This window comes from Dama dama, chromosome 24 (assembly GCF_033118175.1).
Source record: "Dama dama isolate Ldn47 chromosome 24, ASM3311817v1, whole genome shotgun sequence".
NCBI lineage: Eukaryota > Metazoa > Chordata > Mammalia > Artiodactyla > Cervidae > Dama > Dama dama.
Window position 1 is genome coordinate 18675149 of NC_083704.1, and position 21348 is coordinate 18696496.

The 21348-nt window shown below is 44.0% G+C and overlaps 1 protein-coding gene across 1 annotated transcript in view; it reads left to right on the forward strand.

Moving 5' to 3' along the window:
* The window catches only part of MYRIP (myosin VIIA and Rab interacting protein), a 216081-nt gene extending 196065 nt beyond the window's left edge, over positions 1 to 20016 (forward strand). Inside the window, exons 13-17 of the mRNA XM_061127836.1 lie at positions 6925 to 7086; positions 13055 to 13159; positions 13272 to 13332; positions 14716 to 14834; positions 17859 to 20016. Coding sequence (XP_060983819.1) covers positions 6925 to 7086; positions 13055 to 13159; positions 13272 to 13332; positions 14716 to 14834; positions 17859 to 17891 — 480 coding nt within the window. The 3' untranslated portion in view covers positions 17892 to 20016. The remainder of the gene's footprint in view (positions 1 to 6924; positions 7087 to 13054; positions 13160 to 13271; positions 13333 to 14715; positions 14835 to 17858) is intronic.
* The last annotated feature ends 1332 nt before the right edge of the window (positions 20017 to 21348 follow it).

Below are 21348 nucleotides of genomic sequence, written 5' to 3' on the forward strand. Positions count from 1 at the left end.
GTCGTGGGGGCTGTCCTGTACATTGCAGGATGGGATGTTTGGCAGCATCCCTGGTCTCTGCCCATTCAATGCTGGAAGCGGCACCCTCCCAGATTTGACGGTCAAAAGTGTCTCCAGACATTGTCAAATCTTAGCGGGGGCATGAGAGAAGACTAAGGCACAGTCATGCCCAAGTTGGAAACCAGAAATATAAATTCCTACAGAAGCGGATCTGCTGCCTTTCCTAGCAATAGTCCTCGCCCTTGGTCCTGAGCCTGACACAGAGGAGGTGCCCAAGAAATGTTTATCTGATGCGTGATTGCATGCGTGCACGTGTGCTCAGTCGCTTCAGTGGTGTCCAACCCTTGGCGGCCCTATGGACTGTAGCCCGCCAGGCTCCTCTGTCCATGGGGTTCTCCAGGCAAGAATACTGGAGTGGGCTGCCAAGCCCTTCTCCAGGGGATCTTCCCAACCCAGGGATCAAACCTGAGGCTCATGTTTCCTGCATTGGCCTCTCCCATGGTCTCTTTACCACCAGCGCCACCTGGGAAGCCCAGTACATGATTACATCAGATGGATATGGTACATTTTTAAAAGCACTGTTTTACTTCTAATGTGCAGGTCTCTGTTCTTTAAATATGTCTGTAACAATGCTTTCAGGTGTTGTTAGTCCTCAAGTAGCCCTAATCCTGCACACACAGAGTTGAAAAGATTAAAGATGTGGTTAACCAGGAAGGGATGAATTTTCTTTTTACAAAGTATGGTATCAAAAAACTTACAATGCATGAAATAATCCAGATTTAAATGACAACGGCCAGACCCCATGGCACATTGAAAGCAAAGATAGCATGTCTTTTTCTTTTCCTCTAAAGAGTGTATTGAAAAATACAATGGCCTTGGCAGAGTTTTCATATTGTAAGATCCTTTTATTGTACATCACATTTCTTTTCGTGGGCACGTTAACACTTTGAGTCCGAAACTCATCCTTTTAGCCGCTGATTCAGGATGTCAGAAAGGCCAACCGTGGAAGGCTGGGAATTACAGTGCCCTGCTCCCTGTACAGACCCTCTAAGATGCCTCTCTTGTTCACAAAGAGTTAACTGCCTACTTCCACCTCCTTCCCTACCCCGTCCAGCTTTTCAAATTTCACCTCTAAAGAGATTATTACATCTGTGTTCCTTTGAATTCTCTGGGTCTTTGAGTCATGGAAGGGATGACTTTTTTCTTTATCTCCTCAGTTCCCCAGATCACAGAGCCATGGGCAGGTCGCTTGCTCTGCTGTTTCCAGGATGGAATTCAACTGAGCAGCAGGAGAAGGGCAGAGCTGATTCTTAAACTGGCGTCTGGGTGCAGCTGATTTAATTAAAGCAGGGCTTTTGTCTGTCTGTGTTCTAAAGAGCGCTCCTGCTCCTCATTCCTCTGCTGCCTTTTTCTTTTGTGCCAAGGAGCCTAGGGACCAGCAGAACTAGAAATGGTAACACTTAGTCTGCTTTCTGAACATTGGCTTCTGCAGACCAAGACTCTGAGATAAAGAGAAGATTTTCAAGAGAATGTCCACCTTTATGTAGACTTATGAAGATTTCAGAGCTACATAAAATGAAATATGTCACATCCACATGTCAAATCTCCTGTTTCCATGAACTGCCTTGTTAATCCACTTAATTGAGGGGAGAGGGGCATGGGCTTATTGGAAAAGACCCTGATGCTGGGAAAGACTGAAGGCAAAAGGAGACGGGGGTGGCAAAGGATGACATGGTTAGATATCATTGCCAACTCAACAGACATGAATCTGAGCAAACTCCAGGAGATAGTGAAAGGCAGGGGAGCCTGGCATGCTTCAGTCTATGAAGTCACAAAGAGTTGGACACTACTGAACAACAAATAGGGATTTTAGAATTTCCTTAGTCTCTTAACTTTGACACTTCTAACCTGCTGCCTGGCTGTAAAGTCAGCTCTGTCTCACCTAAAGGTGGCAGGAACCTCAGACCAATGCCAGCCTTCCCTGCACACACACAGTGGAGACTGAGTTTCTCAGACTGAACGCCTGGGGACCTCTGAAGCACAGGGTCCTACTGTACCTTTAGGGGTCTGGCTGGGAGAGGAGTTTCAGGAGTGAGTATTGACTCAGGTCTGGGTAAGGTTAAGGGATGCTGCAGTGCCCAGAGAGTAGCAGTAGGAGGAAGTAGCCACCGCCCCCAGGCCATTATAGCCCAGGGGAGAGCTGGAGCCTGGAAGAGCATCCCCTAGTGGAAGCTGTTGCCACGGAATCCAGGAAGGAAAGGGGATGGGGGGAGGCTCCAACTTCTTTCTCCTCCTGCCTTTGATCTTCTCATTGGCTAAACCCATCCCTGCCAGCGAGGGATCCTTGATGGTAAAGTCTGTATAGGTCAGCCTCACAGAGAACAGAACAGAGCAGAGAAGAATGGAAAATGGATCTAGGGATCAACAGAGAATAACCAGCTTGACCATTCTCAAACCTGTGGTGTAAATGGGGGAACCCACCATGGCCACCTTGTGGGATTATGCAGGGTTGTGAAGGGGCAGGATGAGTGGGCTCCCTCACCACTACACCCCTATCTAAAGATCTTCCTCTGACAGAGACCACCTGGGGTACCCCATAATTCCCAGCCACAGACCCAGTGGAGGAACAGTCTCAACTTCCTTTTCAGTTCAGTCCAGTTGCTCAGTCATGTCGGACTCTTTGTGACCCCATGGACTGCAGCAAGCCAGGCTTCCTTGTCCATCAGCAACTCCCGGAGCTTGCTCAAACTCACGTCCATTGAGTCGGTGATGCCATCCAACCATCTCATCTTCTGTTGTCCCCTTCTCCTCCTGCCTTTAATTTTTCCCATAATCAGGGTCTTTTCCAATGAAGTCAGTTCTTCGCATTAGATGGCCAAACTGTTGGAGCTTTAGCTTCAGCCTCAGTCCTTCCAGTGACTATTCAGGGTTGATTTCCTTTAGGGTTGACTGGCTTGATCTCCTGGCTGTCCAAAGGACTCTCAAGAGTCTTCTCCAACACCACAGTTCAAAAGCATCAATTCTTTGCCACTCAGCTTTCTTTGTAGTCCACTCATCCATACATGACTACTGGAAAAACCATAGCTTTGACTAGATGGACCTTTGTCGGCAAAGTAATGTCTCTGCTTTTTAATATGCTGTCTAGGTTGGCCATAGCTTTTCTTCCAAGGAGCAACCATCTTTTAATCCCATGGCTGCAGTCACCATCTGCAGTGATTTTGGACTCCAAGAAAATAGTCTGTCACTGTTTCCACTGTTTCCCCATCTATTTGCCATGAAATGATGGGACTGGGTGTCATGATCTTAGTTTTTTACTTCTGCCCTAAAACTTTCACCAAAACCAAATACTCTGTAGGATGCAATTAGTGGTAGCAGGCACAGTGGGACAGCCATGGGGGCACCCACCTCTGCCGCACAATCCAAGACCAGGCAGAGGAGGTTGATCTTCCTTCTCAAAGCCCTTAAACAGCCCCCACAGCACAGGTGAGGTAGAACTTCTGGAAGTGATCATAGCTCTCTGCTCTCAGAGAACAAGAAAAGAAATACTATCTGTTACTGTCTAACCTTAGTCCCCTAAAGTGTATTTCAAGGAAGTCAAGTCCAACAAGATGCTCTAAGATCAAACAGGCTTGAGAAACCCATAAACTCTTACTAGGAAAATTGAGATACATGTTAGCACATTAAAGTCTCTGAGAAGTTCTACAATAAGAAATCTGTTTAATGTTCTGTATCCTAGGGGCTTTGACCATAATGTCCTTCCTTAATGAAACACTTATTCTCATCCATTGAACTGTTTAAGAAAGGCTTGTTGAACCAGGAGCCAGTCAGTCGGGACACAGGCACCAGTGACTAGAATTTGGAGGGGACATAGATTACTCAGATGTGGTAATCATATTTCTTGCCAAAAGTTCACCGTAATTAAGCAAGCAATACCAAGTTAACAGTTTTCAAATGGGTTATTTTTAAGACTAGAATAACATTTTCATTATATAGCATGTTAACTTTTGTTATTTCAGCCTGCCACAGAGCCAGTATCATGTCCATCTATAACCACAGTAACTCTAGTACCTTTATGCCAAAGTTTGAAATGTAAATTGTTATAACATTCCAATTGAGATTAAGTATCATGGTAATCATAGATTGGACTTCCCTGGTGGCAGAGTAGTAGAGAATCCACCTGCAATGCAGGAGATGTGGGAAACGGGGGATCGATCCCTGGGTTAGGAAGATCCCCTAGAGGGGGAATTGGCAACCCACTCCAGTATCCTTGCCTGGGAAATCCCAAGGACAGAGGAGCCTGGTGGGTTCCAGCTCATGGGGTCCCAAAGAGCTGGACATGACTGAGCACACCGTCACAGGGCAGGGTGGGTAAAGGCATGAACTCTGGCACCAGCCCTCTGGCTCGATAAATACCTGTCATGATCATCGTCAGCGTCACCACCATCGTCGCCCTCCTCTAATCCTTCAGGCGCCACCCCCTTGCCTGTAAGTTCCTGAGGAATGGGTGTCAGTGCCAAACCTCTGAACCGCCGCCCACCACACTAGTGCCGGGAAAGCAGGCTTTCAGGGGACACAGATTAAAGATGAACATTCTGGCCTTGCTAAGGACTTGCAGCGATTTCATACTGCTTTGTCTTGGCAGAGAAAATAAGGAATGTTGGTGGATGACTATGTTGGCAAGAGAACAACAAGATGCTATTAAGTTGATATGGCCATAGGGTATGATGACATTTAGTTTTCCATGTTCCTGGAAATATCAAGGTTATGAGACCTCATGTCAAGTCACATTTAACCACTGACACACTTAAATTATTCATTTTATTTAAATCATAATTACAAATTTTGGTTCATTGTGCAAAGCTCTGTTTATGTTTTAAATGATCATATCAAAATAAATTCACCATTTTGGGTGTGGGTACCAAAAATATAATATCCAAACTCAAACTGTCATGGCCATCTCTCTGATCTTTCTCCTCTCTCCCCCTCCCTCCTCCTCCTCTTCCTCTTCTCCTACTTCTTCTTTCCTCTCTCTCTGTCTTTAATTTTTCTCCCTCTCTGAAGATAATTTTTCAACCTCACAGCTTTTTCTCCCCTCAAATAGCTTTGAAGTAGCCATCATTTTCTTCATCGGACAAAAATAAAAGTTTTTCTTATTTTGAAGATAAAGAACATATGGCTGTATTAAACTGTGAAGATCTTTTAGAAAAAGAAGTTCTCTAATACTTGCATGTGATAAAGAAATATAACACTAAGGGCAAACTGAAATAGGGCGATGGCCAGCAGACATTCGACGCATGAACCCTGTGTGACCGATGAATCACCCGAAGTGATGCCAGACGTGGCAGTCACTGCTGGAAGCTCCCACAGCCCAGCTAGTTGTATCTGGTGATGCACAATCGAATTTGCTTTCATCACACCTGCACTTGCTTTTGTTCCACACTGGAAAGTTTTGTAAAATTGCCAGTTTTCACGCAGATGTATGCATCATGCCAAGGAATTGACCGAGTTGGAGTATCTCAGGGGCCTTTGCCCTCCTCGTCAACACTCAGCATCACTCGCTGCAAGTGATCTATGTGCACGGCTCTTGCAAATATAACTGTTATATTTTTACCTCAAGTTAAAAGAACTGTTAAAGAAGGGGCAGTGCATATCATTCAGATAAACTCAAAATGATTGTGATTACATGTTTAGAGCTTTATATACATTGATTAAACCTCATGAATCTCTCTTTAATTAATTACCTTCTCTAGATACATCTGGTTCCTGTGTTTCATCCCATTGTTAATTAGGCTGAAGGAGCATTTGTTTTATTCACCCTGTCTGACATCCCTCGGCCTGAATTATTCCAACGGCCTCAATTATTCCAGAAAGATTTACTTTCTGTTTGCCCACGTTTTTGTTTTTTGACCTCTCCACATGGTATGCAGGCTTCAGGATCTTAGATCCCTGGCCTGGAATCAAGCCCGTGCCCCCTGCAATGGAAGGTTGGAGTCCTAACCACTGGACCACCAGGAATTTCCTTGTTTGCCCACTTTTATGAGAATCACATTATAAACTCATAAGCCAAGGTAATTTTTCTTTTAATTTTCCCTCAAATTACTTCTATCTTATTTTCTTTTTAATTTTCAGTGAAAGTGAAAGTGGAAGTCACTCAGTCGTGTTTGACCCTTTGTGACCCCATGGACTATAAAATCCATGGAATTCTCCAGGCCAGAGTACTGGAATGGGCAGCCTTTCCCTTCTCCAGGGGATCGTCCCAACCCAGAGATCAAACCCAGGTCTCTGGCATTGCAGGCAGATTCTTTACTAGCTGTCTTACATTAAACAGATTTTACATGCTTCTCAACATCATACTATTTTCTCAGAAATAAAGTATTACAAATTTCAGATTCCTTTTCATTCCCTTAACCTGATTCAAGAAAGCTAATAGTACCTGTTCAGAGATAATTCACTCAAAATTTGTAATTGTTTTATATTAATTTCACCTCTTTCATGTTCTCTGAATTTCTCCCAATTACTAAATGCCAACTAAAATTTTTATTGGAAAAACTACGTCATGAGTTTTTCTCTTTGTTTCCTCTGTCTTGATACTATGGTTGTTATAGTTGCTGGACAAATTCACCATTTATGTAGCTTATCTCATGTATTTTAATACTATGTTATCATATTTTTAGAGTTTGCAAACTATATTTTCTTGCAGGAAAGGTTGGGGGAAGAGGGTGTGTGGCTGACAGTGAGGGGGTGGCAAGACCTTATGTCACCACTTGAGTGTAAAGAATGTTTATAAATGCGGGATTCCCTGTCTCTTTTTCCCAATGTCGAGTCTAATTCTTTCTCACTCCCCTGAATTATAGCATCCCCTGAAAGGGCCCCACCAGTCCCGGGTCCACAGACCTGAGCTCAAAGGCCATGCCTCCTCTGCAGGTGTACCTGGCGGCAGGCACCGTGTACGGACTCGAAGGCCAGCTGAGTGAGCTAGAGGACGCCGCCCGATGCATCCACAGTGGCACAGATGAGACCGAACTGGCAGATCTGGAGGACCAGGTGGCCACGGCAGCAGCCCAGGTCCACCACGCTGAGATCCAGGTAAGAACTCTTCTCTCTGCCCCAAAAGAGGGGGTACCTCATCTCCCACAAGAGTCGTCTCTAAGCCTTTGTGTCTGTCTGTTCCTGCCATCTCCAGCAGACTTCATGGACATGGTCCTCCCAGGATGCCAACAAATCCTCCTTTCTAAAGTGCAGCCTTCCCTGGAGAAGGAAATGGCAACCCACTCCAGTATTCTTGCCTGGAAAAGTCAATGGACAGAAGAGCCTGGCGGGCTGCAGTCCATGGGATTACATGACTGAGCATGTGTGCACGAGGGTGGAGGGAGATGGGTTGGTAGCAATAAAGTGGTAGAACTAAAAAAAATAAAAAATAAAAGGGCAGCCCTCCTCTCCCCCAATTACAGCCTTAATAATATATGTCTTCCAAACCTACGCCATCTTCCTCTTTGACAAGTTCTCTGACCCTTGCTATAGAGGCTCCCACTCCACCCCAAGACCAACCTCCCTAACCTTTATCATGCTGTTGATTACCTATTTAATGCCAGTGTTCCCCATGATAGACTGAAAGTTTCTTGAGAACAGGACTCTAGCTGTCTAGCTTAACACCATAAGTCCAGTGCCTAATGTAACACCTGACACGGGTTTGGGGCCCAATAACACTGAGAGGAATAAATGAATGAAAAATGAAGTGTAGAATTCTTAGACCAGTACTTTGCATGATTTTCAATGTGGCTGTTTTAGAACTAATTACTATATTATCTGTAACTTTCTGAAGATGCTTGTTTGCAGTTTTCATGGATAACCTCTTAACCTCTGATTCTGGATCAGAATCGACTGTGGACTAAGTAACTGATTCCCAGACTGGGGTCTGTGGACATGTGCATATTCAGGGATCCACGAAACATGCTGGTCCCCACAGCATAAGCTGAGTGTAGATCCCTGGTTCACTGGTATTTCTGTAGACCCTGCATCTCAAAACTTGCATCCTTTGGAGAATGGGCACCAGTAGAAACCATCTCTGGACAGAGAAGATGACAGTGTTAGGTGATAATTATTTTTAAATAAATATTTCTATTTTAAAGAGTCAAAAATCACAACAACTACTGATACCATTAAGCACTCTCGAGAATGGGAGGGCACCAGTTCTGTGCTAGGAATGGCCTGGGAATGGGCTTATCACATATGACCCTGTTGACAGTTTATTACCAGCAAGCATGGCTGAAGAGCAACTGTCCTCAAATAAAAATCATTTCCCACAAAAGCCCCTCAACATTTAATCAATTTATAGTCAGTATCGTATAAAATAGAATCAAATCATTTGTTTTCTGGGGGTGTATTTTGCAGCAAATATTTCTCAAATGGCTTGGCAGGAAGTAATATTGTTTATGGATGACTGGGAGGGTTTTATTGGATAATTAGTTATTTGTGCTTCCAATTTTTTCTAGGCTTAAATTACTGGAGCCATATTCTATGGCAGAAAATCCTGGCATCCAAAATATCTATTTTCCATGTGTTTGAATGTGCCTTGTTGTTGTTTAGTAGCTCAGTTGTGTCCAACTCTTTACGACCCCACGGATTATAGCCTGCCCGGCTCCTCTGTCCGTGGGGCTTTCCAGGCAAGAATACTGGAGTGGGTTGCTATTTCCTTCTCCAGGGGATCTTTCCAACCCAGGGATCAAACCCGCATCTCCTGCATTGGCAGGCAGATTCTTTACCACTGAGCCACCAGGGAAGCCCCTTAAATGTGCCTATTAATTATTTTTTGTTAAATATTACAGTAACGTCATCAGTAATGTCACCAGTGAGCTTACTTTGGGCCAGGAGTTGGGTTTAACCTTTGAATTCATTATTGTATATAATTCTCTCAGCAACCCCACTGGATGGGTATTATTTTCCCCTTTTTATACCTGGAGAAAATGAGGCTCAGAATGGTTAAACTGAACTCAAATGCTAGAAAGTGATGAAGCCAGGAATTTAAGCCAAGTCCTTCCAACCTCACAGTCCACGTTCTTTACCAGTCTGTGCTGTGTGGTTTCCTGAAAAAAAAATGTGCTGGTCCTGCCCTCAGGTATATCCGCTTGCATAAGAGTCTTTATTTGCATAGGAGGTTGTCAGCCCTGCCACCATCTTTACGAGTCTTCTCAATGTGGGAACCTCTATTTGGAGACTCTCCTTGTCCTGCAGTTCCTGCCAGAGAAGGATGTCTCATTCCTTGTTGTCTGTCCTTGTCCAGAGCAGAGTCTCACAGGAGAGGTCACAGAGGGTGCCCTGCGGGATGGTAGGAGGGTCCGCCTGGAGGGTAGATGTGCTGAATTATGTTCTTAGATTAGGTTAGATTCCAGGGACGCTTTCACCTTGGAGTTTACCTTTGGGACAGGCTTGCCCGGTGCTCAAGGAGACTGCAGGACAGTCCACGGGGCAGCGTGCTAAGAACAGCTGTCCACTGTGTCCTGCAGGGTCACTTCTGTGAGCATTCCTGGGAAAAGTCTCTCTTTAACTCTTAATATCAGGAAAAGCTGTTCTGCTAAATACTTGGTTTTTATCTGTGAACACGGAGTCCTACACTGATCTTTTTGCTTTGGCTCCCAGAAAACTCAGAACTGAACTGGTCACCCCCTTCTATTAAGAGTGAGGGTAAGGGTCCCTGGATATTCGGTCTTAGGAATTAATGGAACACAATAAGACAGAAAATGATAGATAGATAGGCAGATAGATAAAATGCAGGCAAAACCAACCCTAAGCAATCTCCTTTCTTCTTTCTTCATCCTTTTCCCGTTTTCTAAAGCAGGAAAAATTAACCCTTCTTATTCCAGAGCCTGGCAGTCAGCAAATCAGGAGATCAGCAGCTTGCTGTCTTCAAGGGGAGGAGCCCTCTGAGCAGAGCCCTCTGAGCAAATCCCTCCATCAAAACTGTTTCCAGGAGAGAATGTGGGCGTCTCACTCACACCAGTTGCTAATGACTGATAAGAGCAATCTCAGTTCAGTTCAGTCACTCATTCGTGTCGGACTCTTTGTGACCCCATGAACCGCAGCACACCAGGCCTCCCTGTCCATCACCAACTCCCGGAGTCTATCCAAACCCATGTCCATCGAGTTGGTGATGCCATCCAACCATCTCATCCTCTGTCATCCCCTTCTCCTCCTGCCTCAATCTTTCCCAGCATCAGGGTCTTTTCAAACGAGTCAGCTCTTCGCATCAGGTGGCCAAAGTATTGGAGTTTCAGCCTCAACATCAGTCCTTCCAATGAACAAGTCCTTCCAGGACTGATCTCCTTTAGGATGGACTGGTTGGATCTCCTTGCAGTCCAAGGGACTCTTAAGAGTCTTCTCCAACACCACGGTTCAAAAGCATGAATTCTTCAGTGCTCAGCTTTCTTTATAGTCCAACTCTCACATCCATACATGACCACTGGAAAAACCATAGCCTTGACTAGACGGACCTTTGTTGGCAAAGTAATGTCTCTGCTTTTTAGTATGCTGTCTAGGTTGGTCATACTTTCCTCCCAAGGAGTAAGTGTCTTTTAATTTCATGGCTGCAATCACCATCTGCAGTGATTTTGGAGTCCCCAGAAATAAAGTTAGCCATTGTTTCCACTGTTTCCCCATCTATTTGCCATGAAGTGATGGGACCAGATGCCATGATCTTAGTTTTCTGAATGCTGAGCTTTAAGCCAACTTTTTCACTCTCCTCTTTCACTTTCATCAAGAGGCTCTGTTGGTCTCTAAACCAAGGGAATGCCCTCCTCGGTGTGAAATTTGAGGAATCAGAATAGGAAGGCATCTGGGGGGCAGGGAGGGACAAGGACTGCACAGTGGCCCCTGTTGGGGACTGGCTTGCTGGGCAGCTTCACTAGAGTTCTTTCACCAGCTGCACAGTCCTGGCCTTTACCTGCCTCCTCCTCCTTCTCTGAGAAAGACTGCCAGGATAGGGGAAGCACCTCCCATGTTTGCTGCCCTTTCAGACCTTCTCTCTGCATTTCCTAGAACAGCTGTCCCCATGGGCTTCATCCAAAGAAGCCCTCAGTAAATGACAGTGGAATTAGAATTTGTCTTGCGCAGCACAAAATAGCTTAGGGACAGGAGAGGCAATGGGCTTTCCAGGTGGCTCATATGGTAGAATCTCCTTGCAATGCAAGAGACCCAGGTTCAATCCCTGGGTCGGGAAGATCCCCTGGAGATCTTCAGTACCTACTTCAGTACCCACTCCAGTATTCTTTTTTTCTTAATTAATTTATTTTAATTGGAGAATAATTACTTAACAGTATTGTGGTGGTTTCTGCCACACATCGACATGAATCAGCCATGGGTGCACATGTGTCCCAGCGTCCTGAACCCCCGTCCCTCCCTCCCCACCCCATCCCTCAGGCTTGTCCCAGAGCACCAGCTTTGAGTGCCCTGCTTCATGCATCCAACTTGCACTGGTCATCTATTTCACAGATGGTAATATACATGTTTCAATGCTATTCTCTCAAATCATCCAACCCTCACCTTCTCCCACAGAGTCCAAAAGTCTGTTCTTTACATTCTCTGTCTCTTTTGCTGCCTTGCATATAGAATCATCGTTACTGTCTTTCTAAATTCCATATATATGTGTTAATATACTGTATTGGTGTTTCTCTTTCTGACCTACTTCACTCTGTATAATAGGCTCCAGTTTCATCCACCTCATTAGAACTGACTCAAATGCATTCTTTTTTATAGCTGAGTAGCATTCCATTGTGTATATGTACCACAACTTCCTTATCCATTCGTCTGCTGATGGACCTCTAGGTTACTTCCATGTCCTAGCTATTGCTCCAGTACTCTTGCCTAGAGAATTCTACGGACAGAGGAGCCTGGCGGGGTACAGTCCATGGGGTCACAAAGAGTCGGACATGACTGAGCAACTGACACAGGGAAGGCAGTGAAGACGTCGGGGTGGAGGGCATACACGCTGGGCTGGGCCCGCTTTCAGGTCTCCAGTCTGATGCCCCAGCACACTCAGGCTGCATCATCACAGTGAAATGGCTGTGGCCCCAGCCTCCTCCCTCAGCTCCGCCGGCCTCCTCCTGCCTCCTCCAGGGTTCCTCATGCCAGGTCTTGGCAAGGCCCCCGAGGATGGGACAGCATGGTGAAGGCATGAGCACTGGCATTAATTCTGAGCTCTGCTGTGAGATGTTCAGTGCGTCATTCATCCCTCTGAGCCACAGTTTCCTCGTCTGTAAAACCAAGAGGACGGTGCCTGCATCACAGGATTGTGACCGAAGCATGAGTGAGTTCACATATTTAAAGTGCTCAGCATGGTGATGGCACATAGTGATACCCTTTTCTAAGAGCAGGGACCGTGTCTTCTTCACCCTTGGGGACATGGACGGACAGGGATTCTTTCATGGCACTGAGTGGACACCTGTTCTCCGTATCTACCTTAAGACATTGCTGGAGAAGAAATCTGAGCTCCTTCTGACCTTCCGATGTTATAGTGAAGGAAACCGATGCCCAGAGACTGGAGGGAGTTTCTCAAAGCCACTTGGCCTCTTCATAGAGGAAACGGACTTGAACCAGATGCTGCTGGGCCTCCCACCTAAGACCTGGTGGTGTGATTTTGGACTCTCAGAGTCATGGAAGAAGGAAGGCGGATCTCCAGCTCCTACTTGCCTTTCAAAACTCACAGCATGTTGCCTCCCAGGGAAGCCTTCCTTGACCCCACCCCCACCCCTATGCTGAGCCCAGTGGCCCTGGACCAGGGTTCCCACCATGCCCCAGGCTTCCATTTATCCCTCAGGGACCTCTGACAGGGGTGACATGCTCGAGAGCTAACAACTGGAAAATTAAATTTACAAAGAGGGACCCGTGGCTTATTTTCTTCACTACAGTACCAAGTGGAGATGTGCCTGGTGGAAGCTGAATGAATGAATGAATGAGCATATATCAAAGCAGATTTGTTTTCCATAGGTTCATAACACTGTTAATAAATATTCTCTCCTCCTGGACTTTGTGCTTACTGATTCTGTCTTTCTGTTGCACTAAGATTTCTGATATTGAGAGCCGGATTTCAGCCCTAACCAATGCAGGGTTGAACATAGCACCCTGTGGGCGCCTCACCAGAAAACGAAACCAGAAGCAAAGGAACCAGGTGAGTTTGTCCCTCGCTCCATCTGCTGGAATACCGCATGACCTGGACAATGCAGAAAATAAAACCCCTGTGGCTTCACAAAGGTGTACTGATGCCTGTGTTCTGTTTGCAGGTACAAACCATAGACACATCGAGGCAGCAGAGGAGGAAACTGCCTGCTCCACCGGTGAAAGGTATGCTTACATCAGACCACAGAGCCACCCAAGAATCAAGCCTGACTCATTCACGTAGAGTAACTCAGAGATCTGAGTTTGAGGACCAGATCTAATGGGGTGTTCTCACCCAGAATTACCCTTGTGGAGAGTCTGTCTTGATTTGGATTCCTCCAAGAGGCAGACCCTGGGACAAGGATGTGATATGGGAGATAACTCCAAGAAACACGGATATGGGAAGAGAGAAATGATTCAGGGAAGGAAATTAAGCCAATATGGTGTACTTTGATTAGTATTAATAGTTTGCTTCTTTGTGTAAATAATGCTTAAACCCTGATGGGGACTTCTGGGAGACAGTATTAACCGTACCTCACACTTTCCTGCTCAAAGAATTAGGAAGATGAGGTTTTTCAACTCTCATCTTTGCTTGAAGGTTATTTTGGGCAGGGACATTAACTCCCTGTTACTTCTGATCCGCCCCATCACTCGTGGGCTAAGATAGAGTGGTGGTGGCTGCAGCAGAATGCTGTCAGAGTGGGCTGGGGCGGTGACCGTCAGGGAGGTGTCAGCACACGCCGAAAGCATTTAACTCAGGGCCCGACTTAGAGGGATTCCAGTAATGCCAGTCCCATCACCCTTATCTACTGGTCGTTTTCAACCATCTCCCTGGATTCAGAAGCCACAGAGTGAGGATGCCAAACAAGAAGTTTAGACCTACAAAGTAAGAGTAGAAAGGCAGTGGATACATGTTTGAGTTCTGGCTTCACCCTTCATTGTTCCACAAACGTTTACTGAATGCCTACTTTGTATTCCACGGAGCCCTAAACAATTAAAATATACTGCAGATCCATGAGCTCTTATTTTGAAACCCTTGGGTCTATATGTGTTTCAGAATCATTCGTACCTTAGAAAGGTAATGTGGTATGTGTGCTGTGTACTTCCTGACAGCCCCCTCCCCGTGGTGATAAACACATCAGTAACCCTGCAGCTAAGAATGAAAATGCTCATGCTGTGCGGGTGGGACCAGGACCTGAAACGGCCACTTGTCAGCTTACGTCAGGTTTTGCCATTAGGCAGTTTTGACTCCAAAGTCATAAAGATTTGCCTTTTTATTTTTTTTGAGCCTTTTATATTTCAGAATTGCAAGTAAAAGTTAGTAGACTGTATTGGATTCTCTCCAAGCTACCTTTTTGCCAGAAAGCCACCAATGGATGATGCCTTGGTTTATTTGATCTACCCCAAAATAAATAAATAGAACAAAGCGTTTCCACAGTCAGACCTATGGACCCAGAATGAGATGCCAAGTCTAGAACAAAAATCTGGGTAAACTGGACAGCTGCTCTTTCTTCCTTAACCAGCAGTCCAGCTTCCAGATGATACTTATGCCTGTGTGTTTCCTTTTAGCTGAAAAAATTGAGGCGTCTTCAACAACCACCATTAAAACATTTAACCGCAACTTCATTCTCCAAGACTCCTCAACAAACGGGACTAAAGAAAGGACTAGCACCCCTAAGGATTTGATAGTAAGTCATCTCTGTCTTAATGCCAGTTACTTTCACTATTGATGGCACCTCCAGTCTGCAGCCATTCTTTCTGTAGATCCCCAGTCAGAACGTCCTTCATGGTCTGTTGGTCAAGTGACAGGGTTCCTTATATTGCTAAACTTCTGGGTATGTGGATACATTCTCTCAGCTCTATCTCCAACTCCTTTTAGGAACCAGGTTTAATATAATAGAAATAGAAATTTAAAAAAAATAAAATAAAAATATGTAGACAAAATGTAAGGTCTGATTGAGGTATACAAGTTTTTATTCTGTTTTTGGTTCATGTTCACTCTTCCTTAAATTTCTTGTTAACCATTAATTACTTGTTTTTCTGAAAAAAAAAAAAAAAAAAAAAAAGCAGCTGCCCATAAATGTGTCAAAGAAAGGGATAATGGATAATTTGCATAAACCTGGAGATCATGTAAGAGGGCTAAGGGATTATTACCCTAACACCAACATGTGCTTCAGAATTTTGTAAATGCTTGACGCTGCTTACATGGGAAGTAAAGATCCAGTTGAACTGCCGCAGGGATACTGATAATGCTGAGGGGGCAGAAGATGGCTGGTGACAAGACTGAAGCACAGGCAGACCTATTTGGTTGCCTTTTATGCGTCACCTGTTGCTCCCGTCCCATTCCTCCCCCTCCACTGTCCCTGTGTCGTGAGCGCACAAACACCAGGATGTGGCATAATGGAGGGCATGCTCTTCTGAATTACAAGTTACTGCATCTCTTAGGCACCATATGGCAACAGACCATTACCCTGACCTTCCAAAGTCCAATTACCTGGCTCCTGGCCATTACTGCAAAGACCTAAAAATATGCGTTATTACTCTAAAAGGGCAGACCACTAGGGCCAGGGAAGGAATCTGTTATAAATAAGACAGTTAAAAATAAATTACCTTAGGGGAAAGCTGAAGGGTGGGGAAGAGGGATAAATTAGGAGTTTGAGATCAACATATACACACTAGTATATACGAAATAGACAACCAAGAAGGACCTACTGTATAGCACAGGGAACTGTACTCCACCTATAAGGGAAAAGAATCTGAAATATATATACACACATACACCTGGGCTGCCCAGATGATGCTAAGTGGTAAAGAACCCACCTGCCAATGCAGGAGACATGACTCGGGTTCAGTCCCTGGGTCGGGAAGATCCGCTAGAGGAGAGCATGGCAACCCGCTCCAATATTCTTGCCTGGAGAATCCCATGGACAGAAGCTTGGCGAGCTGCAATCCAGAGGGTCACACAGAGTCAGACACGACTGAAGCGGCTGAGCACGAAGCTCGCATACAGACCTGAATCACTTTGCTCTACACCTGAAACTAATACCACACTGTAAATCAACTCCACTTCAATATAATTTTTTTAAAAAATTTAAGGAGAATAAAGCTCCAGGTCCCCCTCTCTTAAATTTAAAAAAATAAATAAAACAATAAATAAATTACCTTCCATAGAGATAGAACATAGATAAGTGGTTGCCAGGGGCTCTGAGGAGGGAGCATAGAAAGAAATGCGTAAGGATAAGAGGTTTTACTGTAGAGTGAGGGTATGTTTTGAAACTTGACTGAGCTGGTGGCTATGTAACATTGGGAATGTACTAAATGCTGCTGAATTGTTCATTTTTAAATGGTTAATTTTATGCTTGTGAATTTCACCTCAGTAAATTGTTTTTTTAAATAAATTAACTTTAAATAACACAGAAAGGTTAAAAATGAAAGGATAGACAATATTTGCTAAATAAACGGAAACAAAAAAGAAAGGGCAGGAATGCTACTTTCAAACAAAGTAGAATTCAATGCAGGAAGCACACGAAAGAAACAGGGAGGGAGGATGTTTTAGATATTGATAAAATAAAGGCAGTCACGAGCCTTTCTTGGACTGGCAAACAACACAATTTAATGTGCCATGGTTAATGACTTTAAAATTCCCTTAATCAGCCCTTGGAAGCTCAGTACACCAGAAATACATACAAATTAGATAATTTGGAATAGTGTAATTACTAAGCTTTAATTAAGAAATATCTCTAAAAAACATATCTAACTTTATACTTAACAGAGTTCACTTTCTTTCCAAACATCAATGGGCCATTTATAAAAACTGATTTTATACCAACTACAAAGAAAGCCTCAATAAATTCCCACAGGTAGAAAGTATAAAACTACCCTCTGTGACCCCAATCCTCAAGATAATCTCACATGTTCTGAAACTGTTAAAACCCCAACAACCAAAGCCTGATGAGGCTGGCAAGTGTGTACACATCTCCATGCTCACTCACGTGCACAGACACATACAAATCACACACCAGTAGCGCTTCTTCAGAAAGGTGAGGCATGCTAAATAAAATATTAGCAAATTAAATGCAGGGGTACTTTAAATAATAAATTACCAGATAAATTTTACAGGAATGCAACGAGACCTTTAATACTGAGATAATGATTAATAAATCCCACAAAAAATTCGTTTCTTTCCAAATTAATTTATAGTTTAATTCTCATAAAATTCTTAGTGAGGTTTTCTTGGACCTAAAGTTCATACAGGAATAAATATGAAAGAATAGACAAGGGCAATTTGCAAAGTTAAAATGGTTTTCCTGCCAGATTTTAAAATAAATCAAAAACTGTTAAAGAAATTGATGGTTAATGAAATAGAATAGAAAGCTCAGAAATAGACACAGACACATATGAAAATCTGTTTCATGATTTTTTAAAGCCTCAGGAACCAGTAGAGAAGGTATAGATAATTTAAAAAAAAGACAAACTGTGCTTGGCAAATTAGCCAATGGGAATCAGTTCTGTCTTATTCCATATACCAAAATGAATTTCAGATGGATTAAGAAGTACGTGTAAGAAATGCATCACTCTGCGTACCGTGAACGATTTCACTGGGCAAAGGGCATGAATACCTTTAACGACACAGAAAAGCAGCGGCTGTTGTTAATGGCCTGTCTGTGCTCTCACCAAGGGGCTGACTGCACCTGCTCGCTTTCTCCCCGCAGGAGCCCACCCTGGAGTCCGCTGTGATGTATTAGCACCACGGCACTTCTCTACCAGTGACCCACTGCCTCCGGCCGTACACAACAGTGCCTTGACCCAACAGCCATCGAATTACTGTACGGATTTCCACCTGAGGAGAGGGCCTGGGGAGGCCACAGCGCGCCCCTGCACAGGGCTGTCCTGATACCTCAGCCGGAAAGCTGACCCAGACTTCAGCATCAAGGTCTTGCCTACGCTCTGCCTTAGGCTCCCAGGGGAATCCAAGACAGAAAACCAAGACGCTGGCTTCCAACAGCTGAGCTCCACGTTCAAAAGATGCATCCTTTCCCTGTTCACTTTGCTACTGTGTACTGTCTTTAAGACCTCTTTTTTTTTTTTTTTTTTTTTTTACCCTTTTGATTCAACTAGAATTACATGTCAACAATTTGTCCCAAAATACAGTGCTGGGGTCAGGAGACGGTGGAGGGAAGCGTATTAACATTTAAGTCATCAGTTCTCATTACTCTCTCATAGGCATGTCTGTCCTACAAATGCTTAGGAGAAAAGTGAAACGCCCCTGTAGTGAGCACTGGGGACTGTTTAACTCGGGGAGCCCTCACCTGTCAAAAGTCTCCCTCCAGCCACCTCGTTCCTGCTGGCTTCTCGCCCACCACACCACCAGTTCCTCCCATCACTTTACAGTCAGAAGCCACAGGACGGAAAGCTCTCACTTACCCACGCCATGCCCAGGTCTGTCTGAAACAATGTCTCATCAAGAATTCAGGGCTCTTCCTTGGACTCTCTGGATCTCCCCACTCTGAAGGGGAGAGGGGCTTGAGAAAGCCCACCATTGGCTTAACTTTAGTGCATTGTCCAGAATCAGTAAGATGTGGTTTAGCAATGACTGCGTCTAAATGAGGTTTTAGGCAACTGGATGACTGCGGAGTACAACCACACAAGAAAATGCTGTACTCCAAAATTTACCTCCCAATAAATATTCAGCCGAAGTAGTAAGATGACCCTAAAGATAAAAATGGTTAAGGAATAGCCTGAGAAAACTCGCATGTCTGAATAAAGCAAGGACAAACTCTGAATTCAACAGATGCAAGAGTTGAAGCTAACTCCCCTTGTGTGGTCTCAAACGCATGACTATTTAGAGTGTGTTTATAAAAGCAAATGGAATTGGAATTTCACTCAATTAATTGAGTATTAGCAACCATTTTAAAAATTTTCTCCTTGTATATTTTGAATCTGAGGAAGAAGGCACAAGATGGGAAGTAAGGGAATAGCGTGACTGATGTTTATTAAGGGACTGCTCTGAAGGAGGCAATAGACTTATCATTCTAATCCTTATAGCAACCCTATTCAGTAGGTATCCCCATTTTTCAGATGAGGAAACTGAGGGCCAGAGTGATTAATTTGCCAAAATCAGACCGTTAAGCTAAGTATAATTTGAATGCCTGACAAAGCCTCATTCTATGTTGTTTTCAACTTCTATGTTCTTTTGCTGCTGTGCACATTTCCAGACCTGACTTGCTGCTGAAATGTGTGTTATGATCCATTCCTGATGGGGGTCTACCTATCTTCCAGTAATATTCCTTGCTGATGCTGTGTATGTGTTATCCAACAGAAATGAGTCCTTTGAAATAAAGTAAATCTTTGGCTTTTTGTTCTGTTGGTGTGGTTAAAAGCAAACAAATACACAATTTAAGAACACAACAAAAAAGATCTGAGTTCCAAATAGAGCGTTTTCTTTAAGAGGCATGAAAAGCAACTACTGTTGTGTTACAGTGTTAAAATATTCAGTTTTCCTTGACAAAAATGTGTACTGTGTAAGCCTTGCAAAAAAAAAGAAGCCTGCTCTATGGCATTTGAATTTTTATAAGGTTTCCTTGTGCCAAATAAGTGCAAAGATTTAATTTACTATTAAAATCCATAAGCATATGTTATAGTTCCAGAAGAATTATTTTGTCATCAAGTGATTTTGATCTTCAGTGTCAATATTTATATTTAGATTAATTTTTATAAATGAAAATATTTTAATGGTTTAAGAAAATGAGGCCAATAGGACCATATCTTTGATGACTTCTGAAAGTATGCTTGCCTTCATGTTATATGCACATTGCCAAGAATTACTGTCAAGAAAAATGATAAAGAAGTAAAAGTCATTTATGAAAATAATGTTTGTGGGTGTGTGATTGTTTTGTTTGGTTTGTTTTTGGTTTTTTTGGTTACAGAAGACTGGGAATGAAGAAGGGGTAGGGAAGTCAATGGCTAGTCATTGGCAGGGCCAAGATTCAAAGCCATGGTTGCCCCATACCCCATGTTCCTTCTGGTTATACCACTCACCTCTCCACTGCTTGTCTTCCTGAGAACTGAATCGTCCAGGACCACCTCTATTGAGGGGTCACTCAGATAAGACTAACATTCTCAAAGCAGGAGGGGCAGTGTGATTTTTGTGCCTCAGGGGACATTGTCACAACTTGGGGGCAGGACATGCACAGAGTAAACAGCAGCCAGGGATGCTGCTAAACAGCCTCTAGTGCACAGGACAGTACCTCCCAAAACAAAGAATCATCCAACTCAAAATGTCAACGGTGCCGAGTTTGAGAACCCTGGGTTAGACCCTGGAGGGAAGCCTGGACACCTGTGGAAAAGCCGCTCCCACCTCCGTGGGGACTGTGTGGCTGAGTGGGAAGCAGGGCAGCGACTCTCTCAGAGTCTTTCACAGGCTCAGAGGCAGTTGTTGGTCCTCTGAGGCTGGCCTGCCCACACACTGGCCCCTTCCATCCCCGGATGGGAGTAGGAACCCACAACACACCTGCAATGAATGAGGGAATAAAACAGCAGCAAAGAGCAGCAACGTGGATGTGCCTAGAGATGGTCATACCGAGTGAAGTAAGTCAGACAAAGAAAGACAAATATCATATGATGTCACTTACATGTGGAATCAAAAGAAAATGATGCAAATCAACTAAGTAATGAAACAGATTCACAGACATAGAAGCCAAATTTATGGTTACCGAAGGAGGAGGTAGGGAAGGATAAATTAGGAGTTTGGGATTAACAGACACAAATCACTGTATATAAAATAAACAACAAGGATTTATTGTATAGCACAGGGAACTATTTCATTTGCATTTCATGCAAAGATGGGCTCGATAAAGGACAGAAATGGTATGGACCTAACAGAAGCAGAAGATATTAAGAAGAGGTAGCAAGAATACACAGAAGAACTGTACAAAAAAGATCTTCACGACCCAGATAATCACGATGGTATGATCACTCACCCTAGAGCCAGACATCCTGGAATGTGAAGTCAAGTGGGCCTTAGAAAGCATCACTATGAACAAAGCTAGTGGAGGTGATGGAATTCCAGCTGAGCTATTTCAAATCCTGAAAGACGACGCTGTGAAAGTGCTGCACTCATTATGTCAGCAAATTTGGAAAACTCAGTAGTGGCCACAGGACTGGAAAAGGTCAGTTTTATTCCAATCCCAAAGAAAGGCAATC